Source organism: Eupeodes corollae, chromosome 1 (assembly GCF_945859685.1).
Source record: "Eupeodes corollae chromosome 1, idEupCoro1.1, whole genome shotgun sequence".
Classification (NCBI taxonomy): Eukaryota; Metazoa; Arthropoda; class Insecta; order Diptera; family Syrphidae; genus Eupeodes; species Eupeodes corollae.
In genome coordinates this window covers 138,353,170-138,365,147 of record NC_079147.1, presented here as the reverse complement: position 1 = coordinate 138,365,147, position 11,978 = coordinate 138,353,170, and the positions used below count along the sequence as shown (strand labels likewise).

The window sequence follows — 11,978 nt, the reverse complement described above, 5'->3', positions numbered from 1 at the left end:
ATGCAAAACCAAGTGAAAGCAATTTGTAAAAAATCTATCGTCAAAACTATTTATTTATATCAAGTGTTTAAAATATGTTAATACAAATTTGTATAATATAATAATAAACTTGAGTAGATAGTAAAAATCTAAATTCGGAGTCGAAATTCAGCAATACAAATTAACTCCAAAACGTATGTTTTCAAAACAATGAAAATATTAAATTCAAAACTTCATAAGGACTTTAAATAAGTAATTTCCAAAACAAAGAGACTAAAATCATTTTAACAGTAGCTAGAAGACAAAGAGTTGTTCTTTGCAAAATCATTACACAATTTATTGTTAAGGAAAATCTTATGTTTAACTAAGGCATAAAAACTCTGTTTTTAGTCGTCGTTAGCTTTTTAAAAGAGGCATATTTTAATAACTGTTATTTCACATTTTTCAATTAGTGTATTGACATTTTAACTTGGCCACTTGGAATTGCTCCCGATGTAAGGCATTTTCATAGAAATATATGAACTAATTTTTCCGATTCCAACGATAGAAGCAAATGAGGTTCCCTTTTCTTTTTTATCTCTACACTTCCTAAAACAAACTACACATTTTTTATTTACGTATAGTTTGAGCTGTTGGCAATCCTTACAAAATATAGAGCAACAAAATACATAAATATCCTTATTCATCAAATAGATGTATCTATTGTTACGTTTTGCCGGTTGAACATTTCCTCAGAAATCAACCCTTTGTTTATATTAAATATTAATATACAAAAAAATAATAACGTACGTAGGTAAGGTACACAATTTATAAACGTGACTTTTCGAACCAACTAAGTTTTTCCCTTTAAAAAAAATGGAACCAAATAAACTCATACTACCTACAGAAAGAAGCTACTCGTAGGACTTATAGTTTACAAAATTCCTGGAAATTACATAGATTTCACCCGTGTGGGTACCACAGATTTCAGATATTTGTACCATATCTCAGCACTCAGCATGACTTTTTTGAATTTGACTTCACTCCAACAACTTTGCGTCAACAGAATTGAAACAACGCTACGCTTACGCTACTAGTATATGTAGTTGCTCTGAGTCTGAACATTAGATCTGAAATTCTGAATCGAATCTTTTCTTTTTCTTATTTCTATTAAAACAGCATCGCTGAAAAGACGTAATAATTGCTACTATACGAGTACAACGGGTACAAGTTATTAAATAATAAGTGCAACCAGTGACGGTCACCATCTGCCGCTGCTATTGGCACAGGGCAGGGTAGGGGGTGTACAATATTCATACATTACAATGCAAAATTATGCAATTTTTTTCTTCTTCTGATTGCGATTGCGAGTAGGAGTGAGAGAGAACACATTTTGCATTAGAAAATCGCGCGGTGCGGTATAAAGAAAATCCACAATTTTCCTGAGTGGGTATCTCTATCTATTTTTCTGTATAAAGGTACGAGTATTGAATCTGAAACTTGTAAATCAACCCTTGTTTTGTACTCGTACTTGCAGTGCTCTTTCGAAGCTATAGTTCTATACAAAATAGATGCTTTAGTGGAGGTTACTATATTCGTTCTCGAGACGTTATCAGAGAAAGATCGTTAAAGTGCAAAAAAAGAAAACAATTTATTGAGTTTTTTAAAAAACATAAAATTGGTTTTATATTCAAAGAATGAAAACCAATATCATTTGGTTTCGACATGGTCTTAGGATCCACGATAATCCGGCCTTGTGTGAGGCGATAGCCGATAATAGAAATGAAACTAGATTGTTGCCGTTATTTATATTCGATGGCGAAAGTGCAGGTAAGTTAAATTGTTGACATATAAATAAACAAATAGAGAAAATACATTATAATAAATTATTTTATTGTCTATCTGTGTGTTTTGTAACAACTTGTTTATAAACAAATCTATTCTAATGTATGTAGAGGTTTTTAAAATGTTTATTTTTGTATTATTATTCGTGAATTATAGTTTTTGTAAAACTCTGTATTATTGTAAGATAATTTGATTCAGTCAAGATTAAATTGTGCTCTATTGACCTAATTCCTATGTTAAGGGATAAAGAGGTGATATAGAAGGTTTATTAAGGGTAAATCAGACATATTTGTTGGGTTTTCATCATCAATATGTTTTTGGTATTAATTAATGTTAAGAATATGAATCCAAATGCTCTCAAATTAAAGAATCTTTCTTTTGAATAAAACATATGGCTTATATTTCAAAGTTCAATTTAACGATACTTTAAGTATTGGTGTTGCCGTGATTTGAAATATGTATGTATGTATGTATACAATGCTGTAATGGTAAAGTTTTGACAGTACAAGTAAATAAGGCTGTGTTTACAGGATGTCCCATAAATAATGGTCCAAACTGTATATGATGAATGGTCGAGTCATGACCTACCAAAATTTGGTAATTTTTCTATACCGCATCCCAACGGTTTTCGAGTAACAGATGCTGTAATAAAATTTTCGAAAACACCTACTTTTGGTCGGTTTTTCAATCACCCTGTCCACAAATATTTGTTGTTTTTACTATATGTTAATATTTTACATTTCTGAATAAACATTCAATATTTGTGCATTTAAAATAATAAAAGTTAAAACCATACTTTTATCAAACTTTATTTTTTAAATCGAATTTTAAAATAGTTTTATTTAAAAAAATATGTATTACACAATACTGGTTATGGTTTTTAAAAACTTGGTTTTTAAGCTCTTCAAAAAAGTATAAAACATAACAAAGCTACCTTTGTTTCAAAAGTTATAAGATTTTCAATTTAATAATCACGATTTAAAAAACAAATATTAAAAAAAAAAATTTGTTTTTTTTAAACTAAATTTGTATGCTTTATAATTTTTAAAAATTGTATCTTAAAAATATTGTTGGTATGCAGTTATGTAGTGCTTATTAATATAAATTTCGCATTTTAATTCAAAATAAAAATGTTGACAATTTTGATCATCAAATATTATTAGGGTAGTATAAGAGCTTAGAAAAGCAGAGCAGAGAAAAATATTATTGAAATCGGTTCATTAGGTCTTGAAAAAAGTAATTAAAACATAAAACGGATCTATTGGCGGTACCCTCCTGGAGCATTGCAAAAATATGTTTTTGTTGTTGAAAGAAACCAAGTCAAGAAACAAAATTTTAGAGAAAATTTATTAAAAATCTATCGGTTTGTTTTTGAGAAAATTCAAAATTTCGATTTTTGACCAACAAATTTGTGTGTTTTTTGGCTTCTCTACCATCCTTGTATCATATTTGATCAAAATCTCGAGTTTCAAATTTGTACAAACGCAAACTTGCCATATACATTGTTCCTACATGTCGCAAGTAAAAATCACTGATGATTAACAGGAAAAAGGATTATTTAATACCTTTTATTCAATGACTTACATTTACTGATTGCTATAAACGCTCACCAGTAAAATATTTCAGATCTTACCTGTTTTAATTTTGAATGATAAATTGTCCTGATAGCTATGGCCTTAGGTCTAAATAATTAATTCAACAATTTTGTTTATTGGTATCCATGCAGTGCAGCAGTTACAGCTGAGAAAAGCGCTTTGTCAATTTTAGGAAAATTGGTATAACTGTTCAGTATGCTGAGAATAAATGCATGTTGGCACGATAACTTCTTTAAGAGCGCGTTTTTTAGATTAAAACTTTAAACGTTACCACACACTTAACATGAATACGAATTTTTCTATATAAGCGACTTACAAATTTAATTAATTCCTTGCCCGAAATTTCTTAATTAGGCTCTATTTAAGTTTTAATGTACAACAAACAAACAGTATTTTGAAAACAATTTTGTTAATTGAACTCATCTTCTGCTTTAGAATAAGTTTGGAGCTTGGATAACCATTTTAATGTCTAAGTTCAAATGAGTCAACAAAAATTTTAAGAAATTAGAAATACAAAAAATTATGTTTTTAAATTTAAAAAAATATATTTTATTGATATAATTTTTCTGAAAATGTGAACACAGTTTAACGAAAAACTTTTATAAGGAAATCGTTCCAAAGATGCAACATCTAACATAAAATTTTAGATGTAAGACTGCTGAACGATTCAGAAAAAAATTCACCTCTTAACTAATTGTCTTCCGTTTATAAAGAGGCATTGCCGTTTATATGTCAAATGTGTTCTCCATGATTTGTTCACGCAAAAACACTGATATCTAATCACTTTCTTCGGAGGAGCTAAAACTTACGAGTGTCAAGTTAGCACTACATTTTTCGAAATTTAAAAAACCAACATCAACCATGCACTACATACCACTTTTTTTTTTAAATCGTCGAGCTACAAATTTTGTTTCCACAACTAATTTACAACAAAAAAGCTACAATTAACTTCATACTTAGTTTTTTAAATTTCGAAAAATTTAGTCCTAACTTGACAGTCGTATAAAACCTGCGCTACAACAATATCAACACAATTAAATTGTTATAAAAAGTATCTTTTATTGCCTTTACATTTTTATAAACTAAATATTTATATCAGTTCCAATTTCAAATCAAAAACTAATGTCGATAAAACTGGGCTTAAAGATCCAAACAAAGCTTTTTAAGCCTGAATAGTATATTGAGTTATTTTGGCGCTGCCAAAATGATTTATAAATTTCCCAAAAATAAAAACAAAAATCTTGATTTTTTTAGAAACTTTACAGATACAGCTTTATTTAAAAAGGTAAACCAAGAAAGGCTTTCTGATTTTAGAAAACGTAGTATCCGAATCAAGGGTCTTGTTTTCCAACCTTTGATATTGTATGCCAACTCACATTTCCAAACAAATTTCCTCTCTCGTCTAAAACTGGTGGCATATACTCCTCCTTGCATATAATCCTCCTTTTTTAATTAAAAGACGTACATTAAAAAATCCCTTAATTTAAAAAAAAAAACATTAAATACAATTAACCTTCAGGCATAAGACCGCAATAACCGAAAAAAGCCTAGAAACCTCGCGCTTTATTTTGATTTTTTACCATCGAATCTCGAAGTCGGAAACGTGGATAATTAATTATTAAGCCTACATAAAATCAACCCACTAGCAAGCAACTTAGAGGTCTGGATCTATCGCAAGGCTGATGAAAAAGTTACGATGATTTTTTGTCATGCATCCTATATTTTATTTTAAAGAGTAGTATCTAACAATCAGACCCCTCATTACCACCCAAGGCCCCACAATTACCAGGGTTCCCCAAATTGTTGAGACCTGTTTTACCCTCTTTTAGTCTACCATGTGCAATCGTTAAACTTGGTAGGAGTGCATGGATGTGTCTTAAAAGCTACCAAATTCCTTTACATTATTCAAAAATTATATAACTTTTTTCGGTGTCTTCTCATAGATGAAGTGTTGTCTGCTCATTAAGGTCCAAAAAACAAAGTTGTAAAAAGTCTTTCGCAAACAAGATCGTCGGCGTTAGCTGATATACTTAGCCCTTTATATTATAAAGGTCATCATACAGATGTCTATCCAAAACAAAGTTGTGAAAAGTCTTTCTCAAACAAGATGTTAGCTGTGAGATTATACCCTAAGCGCCTTATATGAAGGTCATCAAGAAATTGAAGAAGCTTTGATGTCTATCGCCAACGATTTTAGATAGCCCCGATAGGCCAGAGAGGAAGCACCTAGTTTTTGCGAAAACATGTAAAAGCTTAAATTTACCATACTTAAAGAACCTTGGAACTCAGTATTGCAAAGAATTAATAAAACTGGGATGCAACCCAATCTGATAACTTCCCATCCCGTCTGTTGATTTGTCTTGCTTAAAAGTTTGTCTATATGTACTCGTATCAATTTTTACCAAATTTGCGTACTATTTTTTGTAGATTTTATTTTTTATGAAAAAACGGGCTGTTGGATTTTTATATAAAAATTACTGAATATCGAAAACAATATTTTCTTTGAAATAATAAGTTAATAAGTTCGAAGCCAATATTTTTAGTTTTTGAAAAGCTATTTGAGTCGAAAGTTATTTTTTACCAAGTTTTAGTATTATTTTTTTTTGGAGTTTTATTTTTTGTAAAAAAACTGTCAGTTCGATTTTTTCAAAATTTTATCGAATGTTCAAAACAATATTTCTTATGAGATAAAGTTAGCTTGAAGTCAATAATTCAAATTTTTGAAGAGATATTTGAGTCTAAAATCAATTTTTACCAACTTTTATAATTTTTTTTTAAGTTCTTATTTTTTGTAAAAAAAACTGTCAATTCGATTTTTCTCAAAATTTGTCCTAATGTTGAAAACAATATTTCTTATAAGTAAAAATAAAATAGAAGCTATTTTCTCAAATTTTTGAAAAGATATTTGAGTCGAAAATCATTTTTACCAACTTTTATTAATTTTTTTTTTAGGTTATAATTTTTTGTAAAAAAAACTGTCTATTCGATTTTTATCAACATTTTTCAGAATGTTGAAAACAATATTTCTTATAAGATAAATAAGGTTTGAAGCCTAAATTTCAAGTTTTTGAAAAGATATTTGAATCGATATTCAATTTTTACTAACTTTGAGTAATGTTTTTTTTAGATTTTTATTTTTTATAAAAAAAACTGTCGATTGGATTTTTCTCAAAATTTTATCAGATGTCAAAAACATTATTCTTCGTTGCACAAAATTGTTTTGGTGATGAAATCATATTTTAGTCGTAAAATTTTGGAGGTGACACAATTTTTTTTTCAGTTTTTTTGATTTATAAAAAAAACCATTAGTTAGATTTTTTTCAAAAAATATACTTCTTTGAAATCACGTTACAATATATTATAAAAATTTTAATTCAAGTCTCTAGCAATTTTGGTTCGTAAAATATTTAGGGTTAACCAAACTTTTCACCTTTTTTTCAAACTGCTATGGTAAAAAAACCACCCACGCAATTTTCTTGAGAGCACTTTCTGCATCTTTCTGCCTTATTATCTGTATAACAAAATTTATTTGTAATCGATATCTCTTCTGGGCGACGAAAAAAACGTTGCGAACGTACGGACGTACAATTATTCAAGAAAGATTGACAAGTTTGACGCTCAATCAAAAGCCCCACAAAGGAATGGATTTTGAAAATGTGATGAATGATTTTGCTCATTTCAAATTAAGAAAAAGGCTCCTTCAATAAACATTCATGTCTTTTACCCTAAAAAAATATAGATATAATCTGTGTTAGTTTCTGCATATCAATATATTGTTAAATAACATTCCGAATAGCTTATTTAATATTCTGTTATTTAAATATTGTATATTTTTGAATTTTTGTTTTGTGTTTATTTTTTTGTTTTAAATGCTGCAATAATTATTTTTTTTTTAATACACGATGTTACACAACATACAATTTGTATACAATCATTTAGGGTCCTCATTTTCGAAAATAGCCCATGGCCCCAAAAGTGTAAAGACGACATTGCTAACAAAACATTTTTGACAAATTTTGTTTTAACATTTCGAAAACAGCCGTTTGAAAGTATTTTTTTAATCAAATTGATTCGGACGGCCACAATTAAATGGCTCAACTCAGTTGGTTTCATTATAAGAAGAACACTTAACTTTTTTTTTGAAAGCTCGTTCTGCACATCTTGATGTTAGCTGTGAATGATTATTTATTTAAAGTTGATATTTTTAAAACAGTTCTTGAAATATGGTGAACCATGCATTAAGAGTCTAGGAGATTGGAAACATCAAAAAATGTAAAAATGTCAATTCGCCAAATCACTTACTTACGTAAGGTGGCGCTACAAACCTGTGTGCACTAGGACCTCACCCAACAAACTTCTCCATCTAGCTCGGTCCCTAGCTAGATGACCCAGCCATCTTAGTCGTTGGACTGTTACCCTTCTGGCTAAGTCTTCGTCGTTGTACAGCCCGTACAGCTCGTCGTTCCATCTTCTCCTCCACTCCCATTCGATGCATACGGGACCGTAGATCACACGAAGAACTTTTCTCTCGAACCGACCCAAGGTGCTTTCATCCGCTTTTGTCATATTCCATGCTTCTGCACCGTATAGCAGGACGGCGATGATAAGGGTCTTATATAGCAACACTTTGGTCCCTCGAGAGAGGACTTTACCACTCAATTGCTCTCTTAGTCCAAAGAAACAGCGGTTAGGAAGAGTTATTCTGCGTTTGATCTCAGCGCTGGTGTTGTTTTCTGCGTTTACAGCGGAGCCTAGGTAACCGAAGTCCTTAACTACCTCAAAGTTACATACGTCTGTCGATGGTGACGTTTTGACCAAGACGTCGGTGTTGTATGTCCTTTCTTGACGATAGCATGTACTTTGTTTAGCCATCATTAACCGTTAAACCCATTTTTGCCGCCTCTGCCTCAATACTCACAAAAGCCCCATTGACATCACGCTGAGTTCTTCTGATTATGTCAGTGTCATCAGTATATGCTAGTAATTGGACAGACTTTTGAAAGATAGTGCCTCTAGTGTTGACGTATGTATGAGCTCTTTTAAGTACGATGTTAAAAAAATCGCATGACAGCGCATCACCTTGTCTAAAACCTTTTTTTACATCGAAAGGTTTTGTTAAGTTGTTTCCAACCTTTATGGATCAGTGTGAATTCTCCAAGGTCATCCTGCACAAAAAAAATCATACTGATAACAATATCCTTCTTCTAAAGGGTCCAGAGTTAATTTCTTATTTTCAGTTCTATTACAACTTTTGAAAAGCTTCCGTATACAAAATATGATCAAATATTTGACGAACTTTTTGTCTGGCTAGTGAAAAAATAATTTAACAGAATGTTTTCTTTATTGAACTCATAAAGAAATAAAGTGCACGTCTAGATCGCATGAACTTGCTTCTATAACGAAACACTCTGTTTACAAATAGTCCTTTTATTTTAAAACTTTAAAATTTATTTTTTAATAAGTTTGTCCCCCTTATTTTATTAATCAAAAAGCATTGATTTATTATTTTTTTTGTAAACCGTTTTTTTATTTTAAATTAAATTTTAGTTTAAAAATAATTTTAGAATGCAGTTATTTAGAGCCTCTCAATATACATTTTACATTTGATTTGAGTAAGGGAATTATGAACTGTTTTCAAGACATAAAATTTTGAAAGAAAACCTTTAACATTTTTTGTAAATTTTAATAAAATACAATATTTTTAATCATCGACTAATCTTCCATCGTAATGACATGTTTGATCTAAATCTCGAGTAAAATTTTTTTTACAAATCCAATACTTTTAACTAAATATAAGGTTGATAGTTTTAAGATTGCCAACAAAAATTGGTTGGACTGTTACCGCTTTGTCTTCATTCATGAGTAGTATCATCTTAATTTCATAATAATTTATACCTGCACATATAAAATTTGTTTTTTTTTTCAAGAATTACATATTTTTTTCTTCTAGGAACAAAGTGTGTGGGTTACAATCGGATGCAGTTTCTCCTTGATTCCCTAAATGATTTAGATAAAAAGTTTCGTGCAAATGGAGGACAGCTATACATCATCTGTGGTAATCCCACAGATATTTTTAGACGTCTGCACAGTTATCTGGGAATTGGAAAAATCTGCTTCGAACAAGATTGTGAACCTATTTGGAGTAAAAGAGACAACGATGTTAAGGACCTTTGCATTAAAATGGGCATACAAGTAGTTGAAAAGGTTTCGCATACTCTTTGGGATCCAAGAATTGTTATCGATACCAATGGAGGAATAGCACCGCTAACTTATCAAATGTTCTTGGTAATATTTCTTTTGATAAATTACTCGATAAGAAAATATGTGATATTCATGTTAATGTTATATTTCATAGCATACAGTTCAAGTGATAGGACTTCCTCCCAGGCCCTTACCTGAGCCTGATTGGTCAGGTGTTCAATTTATAAATCTATCTGATCACCTCCGAAAGGATTTGAATGTTTTCAAAGAGGTTTTTATTTTCATTAAAAATAAAATACAAATCTTGAATAGAAATTGACACTAACAATTTTTGTTTAACAGGTTCCTCAGCCAGAGTATTTCGATGTTTTTCCAGAAAGTTTAGGATATGTTGCTAAAGTCGTATGGAAAGGTGGTGAAATAGAAGCGCTGCGTCACCTTACAGAACGCTTAAAAGTTGAAGAAAATGCTTTCAAAAATGGATTCTATCTACCGAATCAAGCAAATCCCAACATTTTGGAATCACCAAAGTCTATGAGTGCTCATTTGCGTTTTGGTTGCTTATCGGTTAGACGCTTCTATTGGGATATTCACGATTTGTTTGAAAAAGTCCATCAAAGCTATGGCTTCACTCCATCTGGTGGTGCTCATATAACTGGTCAGCTAATTTGGAGAGAATATTTCTACACCATGTCTGTAAATAATCCCAACTATGATCGCATGGAAAACAATGAGATTTGCTTGACTATACCATGGGCGGAAACCTGTCAGGATCAATTGATTAAATGGAAAATCGGTGAAACTGGATTTCCATTGATTGACGGAGCAATGAGGCAGTTATTGGCAGAAGGATGGTTGCATCATTGTTTGCGTAATGTAGTGGCAACTTTTTTAACACGTGGTGCTTTGTGGCAGTGTTGGGAACATGGGCTTCAACACTTTTTGAAATATCTCCTAGATGCTGATTGGTCGGTTTGTGCTGGAAATTGGATGTGGGTGTCATCTTCGGCTTTTGAAACACTATTGGATTCTTCGATTTGTACCTGTCCAATTGCTTTGTCAAAGAGATTAGATCCAAATGGGGAGTATATAAGGCAATATATTCCAGAGCTGGCAAACATTCCTAAGAAATATATGTAAGTTCCATTTATAAAATATGTAAATCAATTTCATTAAAATCTCTCTATCAAAATGCCTTAATAGAGGCAATTCTCTTTTGTGTTTCATTAAATTAATAATAAATTGATTTATTTTTGGTTTAGAATCAAATTTACAGTAGTATTTTGTTACATAATTTTGATCAGTGAGGATAGATAGCTTTTCGTTTGCAAAAACGGTGTTTTTAAAAATACAAAGCCTTTTTAAATAACATCAAATTTGTAAAAATAAATCTGCTATCAAAATTTAATTTATAGATTTAATCCCCAAATAGCTAAACATACAAGTCAGGCATTTTATTTGTTCTTAATTGGTTTCTAAATTTTCTAATTTTTTTTTTTTTAATTTTCAGCCATGAACCGTGGAAAGCCCCACAAGATGTTCAAGAACAAGCTGAGTGTATTATTGGAATTCATTATCCAAAACGCATAATTGACTTAAATGCAGCCTCAAAACAAAATAATATGGCCATGAAAGCACTTAGAAATGCACTGATCGCCGACGGTGCTCCCGATGACGGTCCACCACATTGCCGACCGTCCAATGAAGAAGAAGTCCGTCATTTCTTTTGGCTCAACTAATTACATATGTACCTACGACCAACAGTTCCTGTTTTATGGATAAACACATCAAAGCTGAAAACATTAAAAACTAATTGACAACAATTTAAATAATATCAAATTCAGAATGTTATACTTCGTTAAAAGTATTTTTCATGGTTACAATTACTAAATACAATGTTGAGAATCAATCAATAAGCGAGTAAAATCAAACCTTCAATGCCACACATTTCCTGTAATAGGCTGCACATTAATATTTTAATTTCCGCGCCATCTCATAATATTAGCTATAGCTTTTATATCCATGAAAATCATTGACAAATTTAAGGTCTAGGCTAAGGTGTATGAAAGAATCTTTTTGGTTTGCAAAATAAAAAATTCATCACAAACCCACAATCTTTTTTTTCTCTTATGACAATTCCTCTAATTCTTTTTCATTTTCAAGACCAAAACTTTATAATCCTTAAACATGTTGAAATAAGTATACCTTTAAAGGATAACACTGGTCAACAAAACTAAATGAAATCTTAGCATATAAAATTTCTTTTAATTCATTATTTTGAAGTAACCGGTTATCCATTTTGCGGTTTCAAAATTGTAGCGTTCCAAGTAATTGAAGAGAGGCCATTACATTCACAAAAAGTCAATGTTTCGTGAGCTC

At 30.7% G+C, this 11,978-nt stretch overlaps 1 protein-coding gene across 1 annotated transcript; it reads left to right on the top strand.

The window, feature by feature from the left end:
- Nucleotides 1–1,217: 1,217 nt before the first annotated feature.
- LOC129940054 (cryptochrome-1) lies at nt 1,218–11,713 on the top strand. The gene is made up of 5 exons (XM_056048281.1): nt 1,218–1,788; nt 9,349–9,683; nt 9,754–9,870; nt 9,942–10,735; nt 11,110–11,713. The coding sequence occupies exons 1-5, from the start codon at nt 1,656–1,658 to the stop codon at nt 11,336–11,338; spliced, it is 1,608 nt and encodes a 535-aa protein (XP_055904256.1). The 5' UTR covers nt 1,218–1,655; the 3' UTR covers nt 11,339–11,713.
- The last annotated feature ends 265 nt before the right edge of the window (nt 11,714–11,978 follow it).